Here is a 26,983-nt window from a genome sequence, read left to right on the forward strand (position 1 = left end):
AACGCAAAATAATGGTGGAGAATACATTATTTGGTGCCCCTTAGCTAGATAACCAATAATACTACGTGTTAAAGTGGGTTTTGGTGTTTCACGGTTGGCAATTGAGCACGTTTTCCCGCGCTTCAGCTGATTAGTGTTCACAGTTGTGTTTTGTGTTATTTTGTAATGGATTTGGAATTGGAAGATTTAGAAAACACGATTCAGGACGACGACGATGACAACGTGCAATTAACTTCAGCCGAGTTAATCGAAATGATGGAGGAAGTGTGGGTTAATGAGAAATTCGCACCTGAGATCCTCCCTCATAAACAAGAAGTTGTCGATTGCGTGCTGGGACAAATATCATACATGGAAAAAAATTTAGAGACTTTACCATCCACCGACTTTAAAAAAGGAATTCATCAATTGGAAGTCGATAGGATTCGTTTTTTGGTGGCGAGTTACCTTCGTCACAGATTGGAAAAAATCGAAACTTATGTTTTGCATATTTTAAAAGAAGAGGAACAGAGGGGCGAGAGAGAAGAAGAGTTGTATTTAACGGAAGCCGAACAACAATTTGCGATTAAATACAAACAAGGTTTTATATTTTGTTTTTTTTTTCTATTTTATTTTTTTAGTTACTGTTTTTGTTTTGTTTTCTTATTTTTTTTTGTTTTTATAGACTTAGAACAGCATTTCGAAAATGCGACTAATTTTTACCCGGGCTTGCCATTCGAAGACTGGAAAAGTCACATAGTTGCGCCAAATATGAACAGTTTTGTGTTTTTGAAAGCTAAAACTGCCGTAGAAGGGGTTGTTATAGACCCAAGCCGTGACGATGATGAAGTCGCTGATTTAACTGTGGGTTCGCAAATGATACTGTCATATAACAGCGTGACTGATTTGGTGAAAAAAGGAGACGTCCAATTGATATAAAATATATGTAATATATTTGATAAAAATCAACAAAAAACTCAAAATAAATACACTGTTAGAATCTCAATGTTAAGTAACATTCTTTAAGTAGTTTAAAGCGTCTCAATTATTTATTAAGTTTTAAAAAAATAAATCTTCTATTCTTCCTTATTATCATTTTGTTCATCACTGGTACTTATTGGTCCGAATTTGTTCTCGTAGTCATTTTTTGCAACTTCTTTCAGCTGGGTCTCTAAATTTTTCCCCGTTTCGCGAAGCATGCGACTAAAACGACCTTCCTGATTTTGTAAAAGCCGGTGTGGGTGGTCAAACTCCACCGCTTCTCCTGCATCCATCACCAAAACCTTGTCCGAGTCCATTATAGTATTCAATCGATGTGCTATAGTTAGGACTGTACACTCTTTGAAATTTTTACGTATACTGGTTTGGATCAGAGCATCAGTTGCCGGATCAACATTAGCGGTTGCTTCATCCAGAACCAGCACTTTGTTATTCCTGACTATAGCTCTGGCAAGACAGACAAGCTGGCGTTGGCCGGCACTAAAATTGGAACCTCCCTCGCTCACTCTTTGGTCTAAGCTGTCTATGGCATTTTTGAGTTCGACCTAAACAAAAAAAATCAGTGATATATTGCGGTTTTACAAAACTCACGTTTTCTAAAGCCTTCCATAAAGTCTTGTCATCACATTTTTCAAATGGGTCAAGATTGTAGCGTACTGTATTCGAGAAGAGAACTGGCTCCTGAGGAATGATTGAAATGTTGGACCTTAGGTCATTCAAACCGATGAATTGAGTGTTGACTCCATCGATTTCAATGGCTCCTTCGATTTTCGTAAGGCGAAAAAGGGCGGATATTAACGATGACTTGCCAGCGCCGGTGCGCCCCACGATACCGACCTGAAAATCAAAATGTGAAAAGTTTAAGCAGAGATTGGAAGAGTTCAGACTTTTTCCCCTGGTTGTATTTCGAAACTGAGGTTTTTCAAAACTGGGGGATCGTTAGGGATGTACCGCAGATACACGTTTTTGAAGACGACACGGCCTTGTTGTGGCCAATCCCGACTTGGTTTTTTAGTGGGTAATGATTCAAAAGGACCTTCTTTATCCAGTTTAGTGTATTGCAAAATACGTTCAACGCTAGTCATGTTACTGGCAACTTCCGCTGTTTGCCGGACGCCGTATTGTAACATCCCCGTTAGAATCAGGCTTTGAGAAATGACTAGACCTACGTTTCCACGTTTGGTTGTTCCTACAACACTATAAATCACACCTAAAAGTGAGAAATTGATCCTTACCATCGTCAAAAATAAGAAACTGATACGTCACAATTGCCAAAAACACTGTACTGATTATATCGAGGTAAAGTCCGAATGCCTCACTGGAAGCAATAAACATGAACCAACTCCCTGTGTGTTGGTCTTGTAATAAGTCAAATTCTTTTATTATCATGTTTTGTGCACTTGCTGCCCTTATTGTCGGAAGGCCGTACAAAGAAGCAGACACGTGAGAGAAAACCGGCGCTCTTGCTGAAATAAATCATTAGGCAAAACACTGAAAATGGCACGACTTACTTATTCCTTCCAGTCTTTTAACATCTTGTGCTGTCGCGAGATAGATAACTCTGAACCAGTAAAACAGACCACCCAGAACTACAGCAACAGCAATCATCCACGGAGTTACAATAAAAACCATTAATAGAATCCCCGACATGACCAAAAAGATTTGAATCGCTTCAATTGTAGCGCGAGGTAGGAGTTCATCCATGGCCCCCATGTCTTTGGAGAACCGGTTTAAGATACGACCAGAGGGATTAGTATCGAAAAATCGCATCGGGGCTTGGAGAACATTACTGAACATTAGGTTATGGAGACGTCTGGATGCGTTCATACAGATTTTAAAGAAGAGGAGTGAGCGGCTTGTTGTCAGAATAATGGAGAAGAGGATAAGGATCGAGTAGACCCAGATATAGGTAGCTCGGGAGAGGGGTTCGTTTGGATCTGTCAAATTAAATACTGGTGGTAGTGCTGTAGATATTATTTCTGTTGTGTTTAGTTCAGTTGGCGGTTCTGTATTTGTGTCATTAGTACCAGAAAATGGCATTTCTGTGGTGTTTGAATCTCCGTTTACAATTGCCGGTGATTTTTGCTCCAAATTTGTCCTAAAATTTGGAGTTAGATAAGGAAGGTGGATTTTTCTTAAAGTACCAATAAGTCAACCAAAGATCGGAAGCATTACAACTAGCCTGTGCTATAATCAATAAAACGACCAAAAACAACAAAACTGCAATACTTCCGCCCGATCTGTAATAATCCAAGTAAGTGGAAGTCGGGATTGCGCCCTTTTCCATCAACTCTTCCGTCTCCTGTGCTTCAATTTCGTCATCGTCGTCAGGAACTGTGCTCTGAAACAGTCATCTAGCGTCGAAATTAAACCAAACGTGATTATTTACATTGTGTGACGCAATGGACATAAGTCTCTGTCTTTGTTGCATTTCTTGTTCTTTGGTGGCAACTTCCTCAGGTTGCTCCAACTTTAGATTGTTCAGTTCATTTTCGGAAAGTTCGGCAAAAGTTCCGATTTTCTCAACTTGACCCTAAAATCAAGTTTAAATCGCCGCGACAAGTGATTGTGCAACTCACATTGTTTAAAACTATGATGAGGTCAGCTTGTCGCAAAAACTGCAATTGGTGCGTTACCAAAACTCGAGTTTTGTCTTTTAAATACTTCACGATGCATTCGTTGAACAAGTGTTTGCCCACATGGGCATCCACGGCGGAGAGGGGGTCATCGAAGAGGTAAATATCGGCGTCTCTGTACACAGCTCTGGCTAAATTAACCCTCGCTCTTTGGCCTCCACTAAGGGAGGTTCCCCTCTCACCTACTAGAGTCTTATCGCCGTGTGGAAATTGTTCGAAATCGGTTTCTAAAGCACAAACTTTGACCACGTCCTTGTAGCGGTTTTTCAAGTATTGTTGTCCGAAAAGAATGTTATTACGGACCGAGGACACGAAAAGCCAAGGCTCTTGCGAGGCATAGGATATATTTCCGGTGAGACTAACGCGACCTGAGTTCGCCGGTAATTCCTTGAGGAGGAGTTGCAAAAGTGAGCTTTTGCCCGCACCTACCGGCCCTACAACGCAGCATAAAGTCCCAGGATTGATCTCGATATTCAGATCCATGAGAGTGTGCACAATGGGGTTAGGAGTCCAACTGGCGTTTACTTTATCTAGTCTGATAGAACCATTTTTTTCGGATTGTGTTACCGATAAGTCGGCCCCAGTTTCATTCTCTTCAAGGAGCAGGAACTCCTCAATTCGCTTGACTGAAGTTTTGGCTTCGGCAAAAGTCGAAATGCCCAGAGGATATAATATACACATGTAGAGTTGAACGGTGTTGAAAAGTTGGGCAACGGAAAAAACCACATCTGCGCTCAATACGTTGCCCATAAGTACGAAAGTGATGAGGGTTAAGTACGAAGCTGTGCGTTCTGTGAAGACCATCAACGCGATTGAAAAACCCCGAATGTAGGAGGTTTTGGCCACGATGTTGATTTCGTATTTTCTGGCTAAGGCTACGACTTTTTCGAAGGGTTTTTCCCAAGCGTACATTTTGATGACTTGTATGCCGGCTGTTATCTCGTTCATGAGTTTGACTCGATTGTCGGTTTTTTGTGCTATTTGCATTCGGTAAATCCCCTGAAGTCGGCTCAAGTAGCCTTGCAAGAAGACGGCTTGGAGGGTTATAGCACCGAGGCCGGACAGGGCGGCAAGCCCGACACTTCGGTACATTACGTAAAAGGCAATGATTGCTTGTATAGGCATGATCCAAATATAATGGAGGAAAGTTGAAGTAATATCGAATCTTTGTACGTCGTTTGATAGCAAATTTACTAATTTTCCGACTGCTACTTGCCCCAATGAGGTCCGGTTCAGTCTGAGTAACTACAATTCGCTTAAAATTGTGATTGGAGTGGTTAGAGTCAGCTTACTTTTCTGTAAATGAGTGAGCATGTGGCTATCCGACTCCGCATTCCGATTCTTTGCGAATACAAATTACAGTGATGGATAATCATGATGTTGACAAACGCTAATAGGATAACACCAGTGGCAAGGCCCCACCCCGTACCGGACGACCGGTCATTGTAATTAACCCCGTAATAATTAATATACCATGCTAATACTATAGGCTGAAACATTTTCAATACTGCACATTGCAAACAGAGAATGACTCCCGTGAGTGAGTATGGAGTTATGAAAGTCTGGCGTATGGTTCGAAGCAAGCTGGGCTTTTTATTGTTTTTCAACGAGGATTTGACTTCGAGAAGCCAATTTCTGAAAGTTTCCAGTTATCAATTAGTAACACCGCTGCCGGAATTACCGTTCGATGTCATCTCCTAACTTGCCCGAAAGGTCATATTTAGCACAATTGTACAAATCTTTGAGTTGCAAGTCATTCGAGTAGCCGTATTTGAAAAACGGCAACGTCCAGCTGCAAACAACGGATTATCCTGGTAAATAAAAATGCATTTCCCTAGAAATGCATTTTGATATAGACCAAGGTTAATTATTTTATTTTCCTATTATGGCAAGTGTATGACTGCGATAAAAAGATACTCGAGCTACGGTAAAAATTGGATAGATAAGGCGTCACGCGTCACCTTAGGGTGGTGACGGCTATTATCCTACCTAGGGCTTAATTGACCATGGCCTTATTAGTGCCGCTATTGAAATGCAAATGAGATCAAAATTTTGGTATGCCATTCAATCGTGAGAAATGTTTGCTGGGTGTGGAGGAAGTCGCATTGGGAGCCACCTGTGAAGTGGTGATTTACACATGTTGACAATTGAATACAGCTGTACGCATGTAAAACGACGGACTTAATTAAAATATTGTCGTATACAATTTAAAATCTTTAAATAGCGGCGTCCTTGATGCTTTAATTTTCCCGTTAACCTTTCCTGTTAGGCGCTTATTAGTTAGACAATGATGTTGAAATAAATGTGTACAGCCGGGAAGTTATCGATTGTGGGCTAGTTGAGGCTGCCAATACAATGTCATGTTTGCTATTCTACGGTTCCTATTGATTACACAATGACAAGATCAAAAAAGCGCTTCATTATCTTTATGACAAAGCTTAGTCGGTTGGTTTAAGCAAAACCCAAATCAAAGCGAATGTAATGTTACTTAAGACTTACGCAAAGAACAGTTTCGAAAGAGGATTCGCTGTCTCTTCGGGAGATGGGCGGTCGTATTTTTTACTTGAATCCATGGCTTAAGTACTATCAAAGGCACGAGAACAAATCAATTAAGGCCGCCCGGTTTAAGTCATATTCATTAAGTAACTAAACACATCGACATCACCTATCGACGGTTCATCTCTAAGTGAGGTTAGCTCGAGGAATGGAGTGGGAAGGGATTATTAAATCGGCACGCGAATGGGATTGATCTGATTGGTCGGCGGCCGCGTTACACAATTTTTTTCCGCGTTTGTTTTCACTTAGATAACTTTGATTTTGCTGCGATTCGGACTTTGTTATGTAATTTGTAATCAAAGTTGGCCGTGAACAGTATCAGAAAAAATATTTTTAGGATAAGTAAGTGTTACGAATGCAACTTTGTCGCGCAAAAAATAGAGATAAAGTCGAGGATAAAGTTTTTTTCGCATTAATTCAGCTCGTCATGTAGATAAAGCTTCTTGGAGATGATGACTAGGTATGACTTGCATTTTTTTTGGAGGGGGCAGGAGAGTAAAGTCAAAAATCTGTACAAGCATTCATTTATTTTAATTCAATCAATCGTCAATAATAATTATACAGCCAATGGCCTACAACAATCCTATATAATCAATAATATATTTATAATAATATTTTACAATATATTTTAAAATAATAAGCATAGTTTACTGTTGACTATAGGCCATCTATAGTAGCATAAATAGATGTAGATGTATCAACTAACGGAACTGTTCGATATAACGAAACATATGACACTAGAAAAATCTAAATCTAATGAAACGAAACAGTTTAACTATAGAATACCATTTAAATATTTTTCTTATACTCTTATCACATTAACTAAGTTTAAATTGTTTTACAAAATAAATTCATAAGAAGAATAAATTGCTTTGGACAATCTTTTTTATTAATTTCGCTGTTCTATTAGGCTTTTAAAGTATATTTACTTAGTTAATTTCCTTTTTCTCCTTAACTATTATTCAAAGGTAGCCCTTAGATTGAAACTGGAAGAATCTGACAAGCCATTTTGAACGATTTTCAAATACTTAGAAACGATATATTTTGGAAGAATAAAGTTACAGGTCCATCACAATGCAAAAGGTACATATTGGTTCAGTTAGGTACTCAACGGTTCGGTTACAACTCAAACAAATGAATATACATATCACAAACATTGTATCGTTTCTAAGCAATCAAAGTAGCCTACAAACTGTACTGAATATCATAAAGCATGGATATGTAATTTATTCTATTCGACTAGCCTATAATGATATGTTCATTATTATTATTTTTTGGAACACCTAATACTTATTTTTCGAGACATTGTTTTATATAATTCCTTTTTGAAATGTTTTTGCCAGTCAGTGTCTTATAAAAGTTTGTTTCAATAGTAAAATAACATACATTTTGTTGTGAATGCTCACATTAAACTGCAATTAACACTTTGTCATTTGTTACATAGTAATAAGCGACCCTAGTACAGCGTGTTGAAGAAACCAATTGTTTTCTCTCAAATTTGAATTTTACCTAAAAACTTAATAACGATTATTATCTATAGCCACACCCAGTGCAATTTTATGAAAATCTACGACAACGTTACAAAATTTACAATATTACTGGTCGTTTCACAGAAGGTGAAACGGGGAAATACGAAGAACGTGCGTTATCTCGTTCGCCATCTTTCCGCGGCGCCATCTGCTTTCGGTGATAACAATTATTAGTTTGACTTTAATTAATTCAGAAGCATTGCCACTTCTTACCTATCGATGCCAATAACTTAACTAACACCTATCTACAGAGTGACTGCGGACGCTATGTTTCGTTCTAATAAGAAAAATAATTGTATTATGAAAGAAAGTTCAGTCAGAATGTCTAGTGGCACGTGTGTCGGGAGAGTCGGTAATACTGATCGGGGTATTCACAGGTTTAGTGAGGTGGGGGATGGCAACATGGCGTCCGCGTCCTGGTACTAACATTCAATTCAGCTAAACATGAGTTTTTTAATTATGTACAGTGTTTTTTGAGAGTATTTTCTAAGTTTTTATTTAGGTTATTTTAGATAGTATTGTTTTGCACCATAATCTGGATATGTTTGAGTAGTAAATGCAGGGCGAGCATAAGAAAAAAGGCGACTGAGTGATTGTGTGACATGAGAATGTTTCTTAAATCGATAAAAATCACTCAGAACGCTAATACTACTATCGCGGAGGCACTAGAGTACTATCTACTAGACTAGGATAGAGAGATCCAATAGTTTATTTGTCAACTATTTCTTGAATAAGGCAGCAAAGACATAGTGTAGCAGAGTATTTGTTGTTACTAGGTTGGCATTTGTGTCAGGGTGTTCGTCCCTGTGTTTTCCATCTTTGCTGGGTGAGCGACAGATCCGGGAGACACGAAAATTCGTTTCACATGTATGCACAGCCCTAGAACTAAGTGATAGTGGCTAAGTACTAACAGTTATAGGCCCTAACATTAAGCTGCTAAGAAGCAATCTCTGCAACCTCGTAACACTGGTCCGTATCATATACAAGTAGTATAAAAATTTAGTGCGAATGGTCGCTGGCAGCGCCCTCTCGTCAGCACAACCACCGATATGAAAGAAAAAACTGAAAATTTTCTTTTCCTCGATTTAGTTTTTCAGCGATTCGACAATTCCGATCGCATTGCAGCCACCTGTATAGGCCGGGTGAACATGAATTTTGTTACGTCACAAGCGAGTCCGCTGCAGCATTGATTGACTCTACGTAGCAATAAAAGCGAAAATCTATAAACCGATCCCATTTTTCTTATTTCTGTCGTGTTGATTTTGAATACCTCACACACAATACTAGAGATATGTTTCAAGGCGCTAGTTTCTAATGCGCTTCAGGGGAACTCCTAAACGGACTTTTCTCTAAGTTAGAAAGGCCCCGCGAGGAGCGCCGCCACTGTCGACACCATCAGGAGGCCGGCAGCGCCGTCTCTTGACCATCGCAACGAACTGGCCGCGTCGGTACAGTTTTGCCGGGGCGGTTGGTTCAGAAGCTCGCCTGAAAAAACATATTTCAGCAGATTCACGAAAAAATACTTATCGATCTCTATGTCACTAATTGGGCAAGTCTCGCGAGGTAAACTGGAAACGCATTGAAAAAGGAAGCACGGCAGCAGGAAGCAGGAGATAAAGGAGGAAAGTGAAACCGACAGGAACGCTGCAAGGTGTTTGAGAATACAAAATTATTTATTATAACGTGGAATGCAGAGCTTAGCTTTAAACGAACGTTTTAAAGACGGAAACACGGAATTATAAAAGTTTGCACAATCAATTATCTCGGTACAGACTTTGTAATTCTCACGATGAGTTTTTTCGATGTTAAATTAAAGAGTGATTACGTGAATCGCTAATAAAGTTCAGTCTATCATTTCGCTTTTTTCAACTGGGGAAAAGTGAAAATCTTCGCATGTGGGTGTCGAAGGATCGTGCTCATGCCGAGATGATAGCAATGAGGATATTCTGGACACATGTCTTAAAAAAGACATTCTGTATTCCCGCGGGGTGTGCTCCGTGGTCGTTGGAAGGTTCGCCGCAGTCATTGTATTACAGGTCGCAAATGTGCCCACTTAAATATATATAAAGTTACCGAAACGAATTTCGGATTCTGTCGGTACATTTCGATCCCTCGAACATGTCTTATTGTTGTTATCGGGAAATAACGTGACAGGTTGATTGCCCCAATTACAGAGCTTAATTGGAATAGAGTAGCAAGCATAACAATGTTTCATTTCAAAGTTAAGCTTGTGATCTGGGAAACGACGACGCAAACTTAATTAAACAACCAAAACAAAAAGCGATAAAGAATCGGAATTGATCAAGTTTGTAATAAGGAAGCAGGTTCTGGTTATAAAACAAGGAAAAAAACCGATTATTTGCGTCGATTTTTAAACAAAGCCGCCCTAATTGGATTCCTTCCGAAATGTGTCCGAAACTTTCTCGTTACGCAACAAAATAAAAGCTACTCGCTTGACTGAAATTGCATTTGCATAAACTCCGATCCGGCGCTGACAAATCCTCGGATTTACTTGACAGCAACTTACTCGTTTGCTGCTGAAGTTGAGGTAGGTATTTCTTCCAGAAGGCACACTGCTTGAGTCTAGGTCCCCTCCCTGTGGCAGTGGAGTTGACATCGAGGGTGAGAAACTCCCTTCCGAAAGCTGTGTGCGGGGGCCAGAAAGTGGGTGTCCAAACGCCGTTCGGCGACTGACTCGGGTTGCCCGTCTTGGCGAAATTGGCCCAGTATCTCATGATTCGCTTACTCAGATCGACTTCTTGTGCTGTGTAGCTTTTAGTGGGATTGAGTGGTTCCCCGAAGACGTAGTTGATTTCGTCGGCGTGCATCACGCCGGTCCAGGAGGGCCAGGGATTCGCCACTGTCCGGTGCTTGTAGTAGTACATGTAGACCGTGTTGCCGGTTTCGGCGTACCGGTGGGCGAATTCGTTGACGTTGCAAGTGAAGTGGTAGTCGCCTACCATTTTATCGAGGGAGTCGCGGTTGCTCACCGGGTCGTCGGGGTTTAACCAGTTGGTGTATTCGAAGACGATTGCTTGGCGCGAAATCGCGTTGAAGTACGGGTTCAGTTCGGTTACAGCCCGCAGGAATTCCTGCCGGTTGACGTAAACGTTCTCCTCCTTTCGGAACAGTTCGGTCAAGTAGTAGATTATGAAGTAGTAGCCTTCTTCTGTGTTAGAACCCATGAGGATATTGGTTTTTTTGAAGTTTTTGTTTGCCAGAGCCCGTGTGGGGGATTCGTCCAGAAAGGCTCCATCAATGACTGGGACGAACGGAAACTCACATATGCCGAGTGTTCCCCATTCGTTATTGACTAAATCAATAGGGTCTTTCTTTTTTAAGCAGTCTATAACAGCGGAAAGCTCGTGGCGCTCATGCGGACAACCCACAGCTTCTGCTAGTCTCAATCCTCGCAAAATGCTTTCTTCACGGGAGATTATAGCCCAAGGTGCTGTCGCACTCCCAGATTCCATGATAGCTTGTGAGAATAGGTTTCTCGATAATGGAGAGAGTAGATGCAGGGAGACTGAAACAGCTCCTGCTGATTCTCCGAATAGAGTGATATTGTTGGGGTTTCCTCCGAAAGCGGCGATGTTATCACGTACCCATTGCAACGCCATCATTTGGTCAAACAATCCTGCATTTCCCGGAACGTCCGGCGTCCCGAAATACAGGAATCCGAGCGAAGCAACTCTATACTGCATCGAAACTAAAATAATGTTCTCTTCGGACACTAGTATGTTGTGGTCGTAAACTTCTAAAGTGTTCGTCCCGGAGTAGAACCCACCCCCGAACACCCACACCATGACCGCGGCACTGGTCGGCCTCGGCTTCGGCACCACCACGTTCACGTAAAGACAGTCTTCGTTCAACGGTGTGTTGGGGTTCCACATGGTCGCACCTGGGAAATCCCCAAACACTGTGTCTATAATCTGCACGCAGGAATTCGGCTGGCTAGTCGTGTTCATCACGCCCTCCCACTTTTCCGCAGGCCGCGGGTGCCGGAACCGGAGGTTGCCGAGCGGTTTCTGCGCGTAGGGGATTCCCAGCCACGCGTCGACCTTCTTTCCCGTGGCGGCCGTGAGGGAGATGCCGCGGACTTTCCCTTTCTTTGTCTGGATGACCAGGGGATCATCTTCGGAGTCGCGACGCGTAAACTCCCGCTTGTCGTCCGGGGCGTCTCGTCGGAACTCCTCCGAGTCCCGGTGCGGGTCGAAGGGGTCGCGGGACATGTGGTAGGCCTCGGCGTGAGGCTCGGGGGGGTGGTGGCGGCCTCGGTGTGGCGAAGGGATGCATGAGGGAAGTAGAATCACTAGTAAGCAGGCCGCCCACGCTCCCGTCATCGCTTTTCAATAATTCTGCAACAAAACGGCCTATAAATAAACGGAATGGCCGATGATTTAAACACTTGTTTGGATTTAATGTATTTGCACAACGGTCGTTGGTATGCGAGCGGGAACAGGTTAGGGTTAGGCCGAGGCAGTAAAACGAACATAAAACAAAATAAAGGATTCGACAAAGGGCGATAACACTTTTTATTACCAATAAGGAGCAATTATATAGATGAGATTGGAGGGAAAGATTTGGGAAAATCTATTTTTGAAACACTTATCAATTCACACGTCGCACTAAAAGAATAAATTACTGGATGTTGGCTTGCCACAAGTTGGGCGCCAATTTTTTTATTAAACTTGTAACTAAAGTTTGGTTGAAAGCTGTGTTGTGGGGGAGGAATGAATAATTAATAACAGATACGTCAAGAGGTATAACTAGCTTACAAGGGAATAGTTTGAGGCCGGGCCATAAATAAAGAGATTTGGCTTTTCGGCAGGGGCACACACCGGTTGAAAGACTATGTTTTGGCCTGATCGTTAAATTGGTGTGTGCGCACGTGATATATTTCAATATCTTTTTTCGACTTATCTGTTTGTGATATTGGCGAGTTTCTTCTGCGTCGTAATTATTTTCCCTCGGCTGCAGCGGAACGTAAAGTTCGCTATATCAGCCCGGTTGAAATACGGACATAATGAGCCCATCCCTATACACAGGTAACATGATCCCACTAGGAACGTACACAATAGCAGCGAGAGCAGCGCCCTAGGCGACGAGCTCTAGCACTGCACTAATTACAATCAGAGTGAGCTCGCTAATTGGAGACCCGGGATAGCCCCGGTTGACCGGCCTCTAACTCCACTATTATGAATTTTATTTTTTGCTTCCCCTCTCAAGTGCTCCCCAGCGTCTTGCTTTGCAGGTGCGGATGCAAGCGCGACTGCAGGACCGGAATCCGGAGTTTAAGCTTATTTGCATCGGCGCTTAATCCGGGTAATTTAACTAGTCCGGTTTGCGTTTGACGCCGCCTGATGCTGCCCCGGACGGACATTTCCGCGCTTCAATGCACCGCAAACAGAGCGAAATAAATTTTCATTAGGCCAACTCTTTTTTTTCGATGAACCAAACAATGGACAGAATGCCGGATCGATAGCGGTTTAAAAGAGTTCCGGGTCGGAACCAGATAACAGAAACAGATGTTACTCCATTATTGCAAGAAATCTCGTCGAAAAGTTTGAACGCGTGGCGGTTACGCTAATTATCGGCGAGGAAAAGCGATCGAGCTTTTTGGAATTTTGAGATTTGAGGGTTTTACGTGTGTATCATTTGTGTGCTTTTCACCGGAATGAACTGAAAATTTCAGGGGATTTTCATTAAATCGATTTGATTTATTGCAGCGGGAGCTTTATGGGAATATCCCCTTTTTATAATAGATCTCGATTATCTCTTTTTTGCAGTAACATTGAAAGCGATGAGTGTAATTACGTTCAGCTCTGAAAATGGCATGCTATGCCCAGTGTATACTTACTGAATAAATGTCAACAATACACAGCATGCGGTGGCATATTGCTATGCTAGGTCGGGACAGGCGGTGACGCAAGCCCAGTTTTCTGCAACAGAAGAAAAATTCATTACAGCATCAGAATAAGTCATCAAATGGTTTTAATCAAGCACGATAAATCAGCAATCCGCACTTTGATAAAAAACTGACATGTAATTAAGTTTTTTTTTTCAAACTGTTATCTGAGTTAAAAATCCAAGGTGTGGACATGACATGCACGCTTTTCGCACGCAAGTTTTCCCGAGCACGTCTGGACGAAGATTTCGATAATAACATCAAATCTCCCCACAATTAAACAGCGGAGCGTTTTAAATTATTTTAGAGGTGAAATAGGACAGGCAACAATTCCATTAGCGCGTAAAACTTGAGACGCCCGGCACATAAAGGACTCCTGACATTGAAACTTCACGAACGAGGTGAAGAATTTTCTACGTTAGTGTCGGGATATCTCGACGGGATGCATCGAGACGAGATCTGTTTTCTTAGATTAAGTTTGAGACGTAAACTGGTTTCTCGGGAGCTCAATCTGCATTTTCCTCTAATTACGTCGGGGAGAGTTTTTCCGAGACGTATGGAAAAGTATTAATTACGCCCGGTATTAAGGACTTAACGGCCTCTTTCCGAAGTTATTAAAGTGTGTGTAGATGACTGGGGAGCCTGTTAAATGAACAAGTTTCTTGTACGAACTTTGGGGGCGTAATGCTGTTTGATTTGTTTGATTTTTAAAACTTTCATGGACTGCAAATTTGGTGGATGCGCCGGGCAAACACAATGCCATGTTGTGTAGCCCAACAGAAATAGTGAATTTTAACTAAACATGAAAATCTTACTTCAATACAGAACAGAAAATGATTACAATTAGAGATTACCGGAAGCAGAAAAGGGATTTAAGCTGCTGTTGCCCCCATTTTAAATCTTCAACCGCCTTAGAACGTTAGTAGGATATGAAATGTTACTTCTAGACCAGGGCATGTGGCGTTTAAGAATCAAGGTTGAATCTTACAAACTTAACCGGTTTTTCCAAAGTCAACAACCGAAAAAGGCCTAAAACCTTTCAAAAAGCATTAATTTTTATTCACTTTAAAAGTACCCAAATATCTGTAGACCACTAAAAATTGGGCACATGAAAAACAGGGTAGAATCCTACAAATTTAGTGTTTTTCTAAATGTAAACATCCGAAAATGATCTAAAAAACTTACGAAATGCCTTGGTTTTAAGCACCCCAAAATGATTTTTTATTTCTGGACCAGGACATTTGGCGTCTTTAAAAAATAAGGCAGAACCCTGAAAATTTAGCTGTTTTCTCAAAAGAAAACAACTGAAAAAGGCTTAAAATTTTTTAAAAATTTCTAGTTTTTATGCACCTCAAAAGTACCAAATATCTGTAGACCACCAAAAATTGGACTGTTAAAAATCACCCAAAATTTTCTCATATCACATATCGTGTTTTTAGACATTTCAAATGGCTTTTTATTTTTGGACCAGACCAATTGGCACATGCAAAAAAAAGAGAAAAACAACACCAACGGAACTTAATTGCAATCCAATTCATAAATGGCCCCTAGCCCTTAACTAGGAGTCTTTAATTGGATTTTTACTGCAAACTAATTATTTTTTGATCGAAGTGGCATTATTGTAAGATTTACAACATATAAACTACAGTACATGTGACTGCATGTGGCAGGAAACGTCACAATTTGGTGGATGCGCCGGGCAAACACAATGACATGTTATTAAAGTGTGTGTAGATGACTGGGGAGCTTGTTAAATGAACAAGTTTCTTGTACGAACTTTTGGGGCGTAAAGCTGTTTGATTCTTTGTATAACGACTACATTTTGTCGATGAAAGGCGGTTGCGTGGCTAAATTTGCCCAACAAATTATCAGGGCCGAGTGACGAAATTCTAGTCGATGATTAGTGATAGGGCTTCCTTTTCGGCCAAGTGGAAACAACATGTCGTATCTTCCACGTGAGACGGGCCATTAATCGTAGTTATTAATATGCATTGTTCTCTCTTCATTGTTCTCATCTCGGAATAATTGTTCCGTGCGGTGATTACGGTTGTTCCCTTCAATATTGTCAACGACGCACTAATTATCAGATCACAAACGACAGCGCTTAGGGGAATTAATTATTCCATGTTCCTGGATTCATCACTTTTACCAAGAGCGATAATAAGCTTCTTTATAGACAGGCAAAGAGAAAAGTTGGAAGGAGATTGACAAAACTTCCTAACATCCATCACTGTTAAATGATAAGTAGTGTTATTATTACGGGGCATGAGGTGGGAGTTTGTTTAGTGAGGCCACAGATTCAATCTTCGCCTCTAAATCCCGTGTCAGAGTACATTTGTATGGGCGACAAGTCACGTGTTCACTCGCCAGTAAATTAACCTTCTTCGGCTCTCGTCTTTTTTTTGACACTGCACTCTCTCCCTCATCTAATTTAGATTGAATCTTAGTCGACGCGGAAAGCAGAGAAAAATCGATCCAAGAGAAGCACGACCAATCGGATTGTGAGGCTAAGCACCAATTACCGGTTTTATGTTATCGTCGGTGTTATTAATCGGTGGCAAAAGTCGCCCTGATGACCACCGGAATTCAAATTAATTCGCCCGGCCGTGGACACGTCTCCCGCTTAATCGCTTTGATTTGGGCGAAAGTTCAAGGCTGCGAATGAGCGCTAATCAAACGCAACGCTGCCCCTTTATATGTCACGTAAATGTGAATTGTCTCGTTAAACATTCGCGTTTCCGGCGCAATTTAACGGAAAAATGAGCGGCATTTGGCCGACCTCGGTACGACTAGGTCAGGGGTACGTTCGGGGGTCAAAAGTTTGGCCTCTCTGCGGATGCACTGCCGAGTACGCCACCACATCGATCTACGCCGCTGCCGCACTCGCATTAAAGCTCGCCATACTGTCGCGCACCGGCCGAAATAGAAGCCACGCTGAATTATTTAAAAGCGAGAGACAATAAATGGCGAGCGAAAGGTCGACTTGAGAAAAATATGGATATTTTACTTGTTTAGATGCTGCAGAGGTGTAAAGTTCCGCGGGAACGTTAAGGGGGTCGTATTTTAGACCGCATCGCGTCTTAAATGGCTTTTCCGCTTCCGTGTAGTTCGATACGAAAGGGGGACGCACTACTTACGAAAATGTCAAGAGATGCTTTAAACAACACGAGAGAAAACGAAAACAAAACAAAGGACTTACACCGAACGTGCTTTATCTTACTTTTAACGCACCGGTTGGGGCATTACGGAGGTAATGATTTTTGACCGGCCGTAAAACGCGACTTTAGGGATTTTACTTTACTTATTGACTGGCGAAAGACTCAATTTAAAACTTTCGTGGACAGCAAATTTGGTGGATGCGCCGGGCAAACACAATGACATGTTGTGTAGCCCAACAGAAATAGTGAATTTTAACTAAACATGAAAATTTTACTACAATACAGAACAGAAAATGATTACAATTAGAGATTACCGGAAGCAGAAAAGGGATTTAAGTGTAAGCTGCTGTTGTCTCCATTTTAAATCTTCAACCGCCTTAGAACGTTAGTAGGATATGAAATGTTACTTCTAGACCAGGGCATGTGGCGTTTAAGAATCAAGGTTGAATCTTACAAATTTAGCTGTTTTTTCAAAAGTTAACAACCGAAAAAGGCCTAAAACCTTTCAAAAAGCATTAATTTTTATTCACTCTAAAAGTACCCAAATATCTGTAGACCACTAAAAATTGGGCACATGAAAAAACAGGGTAGAGTCCTACAAATTTATTGTTTTTCTAGAAGTAAACATCCGAAAAAGATCTAAAAAAACTTACAAAATACCTTGGTTTTAAGCACCCCAAAATGGCTTTTTATTTCTGGGCCAGGACATTTGGCGTCTTCAAAAAATAAGGCAGAATCTTGAAAATTTAGCTGTTTTCTCAAAAGAATACAACTGAAAAAGGCTTAAAATTCTTTAAAAAGTACTAGTTTTTATGCCTCTCAAAAGTACCAAATATTTGTACACCACCAAAAATTGGGCACACTAAAAAACCGTTAAAAATTACCCAAAATTATTTCATATCACATATCGTGTTTTTAAACATTTCAAATGGCTTTTTATTTTTGGTCCAGACCAATTGGCACAACCAAAAAAAAAGAAAAACAACACCCACGGAACAATTAATTGCAATCCAATTCACAAATGCCCCAACCTAGCCTTTAACTAGTCCTTAATTGGATTTTTACTGCAAACTAATCACCAAATCGCAATTTGGTGGATGCGCCGGGCAAACACAATGACATGTTATGTAGCCCAACAAAAAAAATACAACACAGAATAGAAGATGATTACAATTAGAGATTACCAGAGGCAGAAAAGGGATTTAAGTGTAAGCTGCTGTCGTCTCGATTTTAAATCTTTAACCGCCTTATACGTTACTAGGATATAAAATGTTAGTTCTAGACCGGGACATGTCGCGTCTTAAAAATCAAGGTTGAATCTTACAAATTTATCTGTTTTCCCAAAAGTCAACAACCGAAAAAGGCCTAAAACCCTCCAAAAAGCATTAATTGTCACTCAAATATTTATAGACCATCAAAAATTGGGCACATGAAAAAACAGGGTAAAGCCTTACAAAATTGGTGTTTTCTTAAAAGGAAACATCCGAAAGTGATCTAAAAAAACTTTCAAAAAGATTTTATATTTCATTTGGCATCTTCAAAAAATTAGGCAGAAAATTACAAACAATTAAGAGCAATCTATTAATGGCCTAACCTAGCCTTTAACTAGGGCGCATTTTACTGCAAACTAATCATCTTGTGACTTAAGTGGTATTGTAAGATATACAACTTATAAACTGCAGTACATGTGATTGCATGTGTCAGGGAACGTCGCAATTTGGTGGATGCGCCGGGTTTGATGTTTGACTAAGCTCGGGATCAACAATCAAAGCTGGTCGGTCGTCATGTCGTTATCGATTCGAGATGAAAAATCAACGTTTGTTGCAGTGTGTTTTGCAAATTAAGTGGCAATAAATTAATTTCTGTTTTGGTCGTGCAATGGCAACCGATACGATCTCGCTTTAACTCACTGTTCATGTTTATTAGATTTCACAAATCGCGGACTATTCATTCGTTCGTAATTTGCTTTGGGTATAAGTAGTAAGGCGGTCTCAATCTTTGGTGTTATTAAATGTTCAGTAATAAGTGGGAGGTTCAGAACCCGAGTACTTGAAAACAGCTTATTTAAAATTTAATCGGCGGTTCTATACTTAGACGTAAATTGTCGCATTCGACTTTAATTGGATGGAAACAATTAATTCTGATTTAAGATGTTGGCGGAGGGAAAAATTCGCGCTTGTGACGCTTTCCAAACTAATTAGGCCGCCATATCTAGATCTGAGACGCAATTTATTCGCGACACGCACAATACCGAGTCGTTGTCCTCGCTTTTAAAAAGTTTGTCAACGATATGCAAAATACGCGAATTCCGGGAGCCGAAAGTCGTTACGACATGCCATCCAGACCGCTGGAATCTTTGATAAAACGCCAAAATTATGTATTGCGCTGTTATTATTAATGTTGAGGGTGTCCGGAATAGGCAGTCGGGTTTTATTTGAAGCCGGATCGATGAATTGCTGACCCCATATTCGGCCTATTTAGGTCAATTGCAAATAAGACCGCTCGAACTCAACAATAAAAATGATAAATAGGTTGCGGAAATTGGCTCGTGCCGTTTCGCGATTAATTGCAGAGTTATTCGGGGCATGCCACCTGCGGTCAATTAGCGCAAACGTCATCGGAATATGGACCAACGTAGAGGAGAGCAGAAAAAATTCAACGAAAAAATTTTCTACTTGAAATATCTAACAAAAGATAAATCTCTTTTGCGAAGGTAAAGAAACTAGACGCGTTTATTTAATTAATGTTGGGGGTCCAACTTGGGGAGTTTTCCCATATAAATTCGCCAGGAATTTATTCAAAACATCTAGTTTTATCCTTGCGGTTCTTCCTTGCAATACATTTCCTTTTCGTGCGGGCGCCCCACTGCGCCAAGGTCGCTGCCAGACACGCCAACCTCGTAAAATATTTTAATTGTTGGAGTATCGTGAGATAGGGGCATAAGTGATGAGCGTCCTGGATTCAGTCGACCCCGATATTCGACGCGATTATTATTCGGAATGTCGCATAAACCTACCCGAGGCGGTCTAATGTCGCTTTTTACAACCTCGTAAAATAATTGATTGCCATTGAACAAACAGTTTTTTCGTTAATTAACTCGGAAGGGTTAACTCCGAGAGAAAAAACCCGCGATCAATAGCAGCACAAACAGCAGCTGATCCGGGTTTGAGATGATTTTTCCACGGCCTTGGATCCCTATAAATACACAGTGGCGTTAAGTCGTGACGTCATTTTCGGGGTTCGATCAGCGAGTGAATTATTAAATTGGCACATTTGTGTCTTTTATTTAGCACCCGGTAAAGGTCTAGACCAGACACGCGATCGTCTGTAGTCTAGGGATTTCGTGCATATTTTGGGCTAAGCCGAAGGTTATTAAACATCTTAAGGATCGTAAACATAAAACGGGTCGGTAAACACAAGAGGGCGCTACCAAAATCGATAAACCGATAGATACACATCTAGATTCATTTCAAGTCCAAGGCCATATCTATAATTCTTTTGTGCTAGCGCCAACGTCTTGAATCTCATTAAATTTATCGAATGACCACTCCCGGATTCTTGGATCCCTCAGGGAAATTTATCGTTTTGTGCGTCGCGAGAAGACAGCTGGAACATTAAAAACGCACGATACCGTAAATTAGCGCAAGTGGACACGACAGCCACTTCAGAGCCGCTAATATTTTATCTTGTAACACGGTGTTAATTTCTGGTGGCCGCGATAAGCGCCTTTTTATGTAAATGGCGAACACAGGACGTGCTGCACGTTTGAATATTTACTTTTAGGTTTTTTCCTCAATAAACAATGACTCTGGCCACGTTAACAAAAATAAACTCCCGTTTCATAAGGTAGCTGAACAAACAGTTTGTCGTCAAATATTTAACGTTTTTTGAAATTCAATCGGCTGCTATTTGATCGGTTGCCCTTTCCGTAATGTACGCAAAATGAAAAACAAACAGAAAGCTCGTTTGGAATATGGACAATTACATAAATCGGTCGTGACGTTTATGAGGATGATCTTGACCCAGATAAAGCAGCAATTTGCTTTTTTATTGTCTATTAGGAATATTTTTTCAGGAATCGGTAAACAAAACGTTTGCTCGGCAAAAACGCCTCAAGTCGCTCTGAAAAGAAGGGATATTTACGCAGCCACATTAGGCTTTTTGCACGACCCTCCCAAATGGCCGAGGGAAAGGGATCTTCTGGCACGCAGTTGAAAGCAAGATTAATCCGGAGTGACTGCTACACACATGTCAGAACCGCAATTATTTTACTGTTATCGTTGTTTGAATCTAGTCGAGTTTTTAATGTCCCGGCGCCTCCACCAAAATTAATTTAGAGGCTGGGCGGCTGTACCGAAACACTAATAGCAATTTGTTTTTACTGCTAATCCTCCTAGCCTGATTTTCATGTATCTGATAAGGCGAGATCGATACGGGCGGCTTCAAAAATGTCGAAGACAAGGAAGCGCCTCGAAGAAATCACGTAGGTGAGTTATCGAATCGGAGATGTCAACAGTCGACTCATTTGCCTTTGTCCTGCTCGGTCGCCCCTCGACATCTTTTATTCGTTTTTCTATCCCATTTTATTACGCCGTATAATATGACAGTGTCACGGGGAAATTTCAGACGTTATGAATTTTTTATAAGCATGAATACCTGGAGCTCTTATCTGCTTTCAGTTTCAGTTTACTTCTTTCAGGGAAAAGAGAAAAATGCCTCATCCGGTAGCGCGCCAACAACTTCCATCTTTACACTCCTGACCTAATTTATTAGATAAACGAACGAAAACCTAACGAAATTGCACCGTAAATATGCACGATTCTTTTCAGGCTTTCAGGCTTGCATCTCTCGTTCTTTTCCTTTTTTCCCTTGAAATCATCTCTTTCAATGGGTTTTTGCCGCAAGCTCGACGCTGCCGACGTCTTTGTTCTGTAAACACTCAATCGCTTTTGTTTAGAAGACGAGTGTTTGTTTTTGGATTTACTAGACTTTATTAGATTTGACCTTTAACCCGGACTCTCTTATTTATTATTCCTATTAAAATATCACGCCTCGACGAAAATCCCCATCTCGTTATTCCCAGCTCCAATTTAACTTCTTCGATACGAGTGCTTGGCCACCAATCGATGGCGCGCTTATTTACTATCAAAACAATCGATAATTGACGCTTTTTCAGCTCTGAGGAGCAGGTGCAGACCCACTGAAAATTTTACAAAGTGACGAAGCGAGGAAACGCTATTTCAGCACTTCGCACGTGCCAGATTTTGAATCGATCACCAAATTGAAACTTATTTTTCAAACCCGCAACTCGACAAAGTCCCGACAAGGGCGTTCAATAAAACCACTTTTTCACAACTTGCTACTTTTATTGTCTTTAAATACAACAAAACTTGCCTCAAACAATTCACTCAAAAACCTAATGGACGTACATACTTCTTTTTCATTTTTCAATGCCTATGGCTTCAAACATATAAGCATACGAGCAGCTTTAAGACGAACCTAATTTATTTTTTGATGAAATTTGAAATATGAACAGTACCTACAAAGGAAGGTAGTGATATTTTTTATTTTTGGACTTGAAAATTTTCCTTTTTCTGAAAACAATTAGTTCACGTACTCAGCAAATCGAATGACATGGCGAGTATGAGGATTGTATTTTATTGTAACGACAACCGATATTTTAAAGGAAGTAAGTGGTGTCCGTAGCGTCGCGTTCTCAGGTCCGTAAGTGTCACTTTTCTGATTAGTTTTTCTTTGTCGGAATTGATTTTGTTCCGGTTGTTGGTGTAGTGTGAGGGGTTTTGAAAGCTTGGAAATAGTTCGATTGTTCAGTTTTCCGGCCCGTTATCTGTCTGTCACCGGCGATAATGAAGCTCGTTATAATAATTCGTTAACGAGTGGTTCGCTTCGCCGCCCCTAACTATGAGCTATCGATTGTTTGTCAAACCGTCGTAGAAAATGAACAAAAGCAATTACATCGTAATAATCAATTAAGTCATGCTCTTATCGCGGAGTCAATCGGGGGAATCTCGGTGGAGCGGTGGCCCATGTGGGCGTCCCGTCCAAACATTAGCGTCTCGAGCAGGGAGGAAGGAGGAAGATTCGTTCCGCAAGGACGTGAGTAGTAGGAATTGTAAAATAAACCATATTTGTGCGGAGTGTTCATCGATCGGTAGTCTTTCCTCGTCTACGGCCGCGCCCCTCCCCGCACGAGCATCCCTCCGCCGCCCCCACTGAATACACTAACCACTGTTACGCTCCGGTCGCCGGCTCCGGGAGCCTTTCACCAAGCGGCGCTCCGGAGCCGAACAAAGCGCCGATTGTTGGCGGGATTCTCGCGAAATGGCCTTCCGGAGCGGCAGGTCAGGGGTCCGCCAAAAACGGCAATTAGCTTATTAAGTGGCTGCCGCCAAAGTGACGTAATTAATTTCAGGAGTTATCAAACGTTGCGGCCGTCACGTTAAAGACACAATTAAAATTTAATTAGTCGCTGCAATTAAAAAATGGAAGCCTGCCAATAAGCCGTTAACACAGAGAGAAAAACAAGCAAAAAGAGCAGTGTTTAGCTTCCATTAGCGCCGCCATTTTTCCGCACAAAGAAATCTAATCATTCCTAAAAATATACCGAAAAGCCACCCTTTCGATAGTTGATGATTCAATTAAAAATTCCGAGCTTAATCGCCTGAATTATTCAAGGTTGGTAACGCGAAATAACACGAATAACCAGCTCAAAGACTACACTACGACCTTCCACTTTGACTTTTGTTCCATCCCGTCAACTTCCACTTCAAAGTCTTGCCGCCCTACACTGAATTGTTTATGCATACGTAAATATCCGCAACGGAATCGTCTCAATCCTTTACTTATTCACGGCGGGGTTTTATCGCTGTCGATCGGAATAATTAAATTTTTTTACCGACGAGACACTTATGCAACTTGCGATTAGACGAATAAATTACAATGCCGACTAGAACTGTCAAATGCAGAAACCACCCCCGAGCATCCATTATGATATGCAAATTTTCCAACGCTAGTTTAATCAAGCCCACGATATTCACAACAAATTGTCAGCGACAGAAGTTGTGTCACTTTGACTGTCTCCAAAGACTTCACACGCGACGTTGATCCCACCGCAGGATTGTCTTTGAGAAGCACACAAATTCACCTTTGTTTCTCGAACTCTCAGTTATTAATATTCAATAAATATTTGGACTGGGGAGTATAAAACTTTCTTCATTGTAGTAGTGAGAGTTTTCAATTTTTTTTTGGGATAAACAAATAGTTCCGCAAATCCTACTGACTGCGCCAAAAACTTGGTTTTGTAAAAAATACGTTTGACACAAGAGCTACGTACACTTATTGAATTCTGAAAGTGTGAATAAGAAGTAGATTCTTTAACAAAGAGTCGTTTTATGTTATGGCGTGGTCCGAGCGCGATTGTTTTGATTGCCTGTTTTTTTTCTTCAGCTATTTGACTTGGGTGTTATAAATATTCCAAGGCGGTTTATTTGTAGGCCAAGTGTTTATAAAAACTTTGTTAAAAATGGATAGCGTCCGGAAATAGTAGACAATCAGTGTCTGCTTAGTTTGCTGTCGGCGCACGTGTTGCCTGCTGCCGGAGTGAATAATATAGAGGCTGATGAGCGTCCCAATTTCGGTCCCAAGTTGAGTTATTAATCGTAGTGGCGGCGGTGTGCCGTCCCAGCCGGCGCTAATTGCGCCCTAGATGACCGCAAATTGCTCCCAGATAGGCCACTGCCAGCCCTCCCCCAGTAAAAATCACTGTGAACGTTCAATACCCCAGAACCTTGTATCCAGTTGCGGGGATTGAAACGTAAATAAGCCAATTCGGAATTAAAGATCAGCGAGTAGAAGAGCGTCCACCGCCCCCACCTGTCGTTATTTGATTTATCGGTTCATTAAACCGCCTCCCGGATTTAGTCGGACGCGTAAATTCCGTTCGATAAATGCATAATGTCCGTATTTCGGGATTAGGGGAATTAGCGTCGGCTCCGGTCGTGATTATCGGTGTCGCCCAACGCGGGGCCGCAATAACGAAAGCGAGCGCTGCAGCAATTTCATGGTCGTAACCGTCCGAATTAAAGCGGCCCGTGCACTTCCAAACAACTGCCGCAATAACGGAAACAATGGAAAGAGCAAAGGTCAGCAGGTCGACGCGACTAGCGGCTAGGCCCCGCCGGTCTACAAATGTTCGCTCAGTCGAAATGTTGTTGCGAGCGAGGTCGGAACAGTACGAACGGAGACCATAACGGACTTCTCATTTCAGCTGGGCTGGTTAAGTCTAAAGAGTTTTCTGAGTATTTTAAAAATAATTACATTAACAATCGGCATTGATGGGCATATTGGAATAGTGGTTTTTATGGAAATATGTTGCGCGTGGCTGGGGCTTCGCCCCAGTTAACTAAAAGGAAACAAACCCCACGACCAATTAAACTCGAAAACGTGGAACTCGAAACGTGGAATAGTGTTTTTTTATGGAGCTAGGGTGGCGTACAGTTCATAAACATAAACACTATTCCACGTTTCGAGTTCCACGTTTTCGAGTTTAATTGGTCGTGGGGTTTGTTTCCTTTTAGTTAACTGGGGCGAAGCCCCAGCCACGCGCAACATATTTCCATAAAAACCACTATTCCAATATGCCCATCAATGCCGATTGTTAATGTAATTATTTTTGAAATACTCAGAAAACTCTTTAGACTTAACCAGCCCAGCTGAAATGGAAATACGTTATGGTCTGTTCGTACTGTTCCGACCTCGCTCGCAACATTTCGACTGAGCGAACATTTGTAGACCGGCGGGGCCTAGCTGCTAGTGTCGACGCGATGCATATGATTCGTCTGCAATACGAGGTTGATGCGCCCGCATAGCGCCAAAACACCAAACATTCAATACCAGGCGGAAAATTCAATTTTAAGTGGCGAAAGGAGGAATTATCGTTGACGATGACGATGATCGATTGCTGATTTTAATCAGGATAAACGGTCGGGGTGGCCGTCTTGGGACGCCTTTCGATCCGACAGAGTAATCAATGTTACAGAAATCCATTTCATTACAGCATGTGTACTTTTGGAGGCCTTTAGAAAATTTGACGGGGGATTACCAAGGGTCATTAGAAGGGGCGGAGATGACAAGGGTATTACTTGAAACAACTTCGCTAAAGATTTTAGCTCAGACGTTGAAAAGATCGGTTTATTGCCCAATATTTAAAATCCTGACTTGAGCTGCGTGGGCCTTCCTTTTAATTAGGAAAGATGTTAAAGATTGTGCAAACGCTGATCAATAAACATTGCTTTTTTGGTATTAGTGTTTGTGTTGAAGCACTCTTTCATTTTATCAATTTTTGTTATCATTTTTCTTGACATTGTTATCGAAATTGTTTACATTGTCGTTCGAAATCGGGCTCGCTCCGCGTCGTCCGTCGTAAAGTCCCCCGATAAAATTTGCATAATACTCGCAGCACTTGTGCTTTTTTCCTAAACACTTGACTCGAAAGTTCAAATAAAGTAGACCTGAAATAATTTGATTAACATTAAAGTTCCGTGACTTTCAAATATGTCGTGGTTTTATCGGTTTACCCTGTAATCATATTCGATGACATTAATTTTTCCGTGTCGAATAAATCAGCCGGAACTGTAGTTTGTTTATTCATCAACTGCGCGCAGAAAAAATGCGAAACAAATTGTTTCTGCAGAAAAAAGAAATTGAAGACGCCGATAAGTGAAACATGAAAACGCTCTAATCTCGCCGATCGCGCTGAAAAATCCGAGATTTTAATTCCACTTTTCGTGCGAGCTTTATTTATGGACGTTTCGGCACAGCGAGGGGACGTTCCTCAAGGCTGAGCCATTAATCCAAGCGCCACTGTAAACAACTGAAAAATTCATACCATACACCCGAATTCTCCACACTTGCTCGGCTCTTGTAAATTAATTAGTTTTATTGCTACGGCTTATTTCCAAAAGGCGCGAACCAAATTTTTACACCCTCGGGGAAATTTCCATATGGAAAACTTACCGTTTTTGCGGGGGACGGTTTTTTAATTCACAACACACTACCACTGCTCGACGTTAATGTGGGCATACATGGTAAGTTACCTAAGACTAGCAAGTCGGAGACGACGCTGCTGCACTCATAGATACTGCCGCTGCACTGATACTGACGTCCCGGCGCTCTTACGTCACGTCACTGGCGGCGGCGACG

The 26,983-nt window shown here is 41.4% G+C and overlaps 3 protein-coding genes across 4 annotated transcripts; 1 reads left to right on the forward strand and 2 right to left on the reverse strand.

Annotated features, from left to right (window-relative positions):
- Positions 1–93: 93 nt before the first annotated feature.
- Sld5 lies at positions 94–982 on the forward strand. Its single transcript, XM_968436.4, has 2 exons — positions 94–577; positions 662–982. Exons 1-2 carry the CDS (start codon positions 166–168, stop codon positions 913–915), a joined length of 666 nt encoding a protein of 221 aa, XP_973529.1. The 5' UTR covers positions 94–165; the 3' UTR covers positions 916–982.
- LOC662299 (ATP-binding cassette sub-family C member 4) lies at positions 907–6,329 on the reverse strand. Its single transcript, XM_008195612.3, has 11 exons — positions 6,111–6,329; positions 5,293–5,403; positions 4,904–5,246; positions 3,555–4,856; positions 3,365–3,508; positions 3,120–3,316; positions 2,487–3,073; positions 2,211–2,441; positions 1,863–2,164; positions 1,567–1,812; positions 907–1,520 (listed from the first exon to the last, which is right to left on the reverse strand). Exons 1-11 carry the CDS (start codon positions 6,182–6,184, stop codon positions 1,053–1,055), a joined length of 4,005 nt encoding a protein of 1,334 aa, XP_008193834.1. The 5' UTR covers positions 6,185–6,329; the 3' UTR covers positions 907–1,052.
- Positions 6,330–6,675: 346 nt separating this feature from the next.
- On the reverse strand, positions 6,676–26,958 carry LOC662258 (acetylcholinesterase 1). 2 transcript variants are annotated; one of them, XM_008195611.3, is made up of 4 exons: positions 26,798–26,958; positions 13,557–13,638; positions 10,224–12,054; positions 6,676–9,181 (listed from the first exon to the last, which is right to left on the reverse strand). In XM_008195611.3, exons 3-4 carry the CDS (start codon positions 12,037–12,039, stop codon positions 9,051–9,053), a joined length of 1,947 nt encoding a protein of 648 aa, XP_008193833.1. In that variant the 5' UTR covers positions 12,040–12,054; positions 13,557–13,638; positions 26,798–26,958; the 3' UTR covers positions 6,676–9,050.
- Between the last annotated feature and the right edge of the window lie 25 nt (positions 26,959–26,983).

Source organism: Tribolium castaneum, chromosome 5, assembly GCF_031307605.1.
Source record: "Tribolium castaneum strain GA2 chromosome 5, icTriCast1.1, whole genome shotgun sequence".
NCBI classification, from domain to species: domain Eukaryota; kingdom Metazoa; phylum Arthropoda; class Insecta; order Coleoptera; family Tenebrionidae; genus Tribolium; species Tribolium castaneum.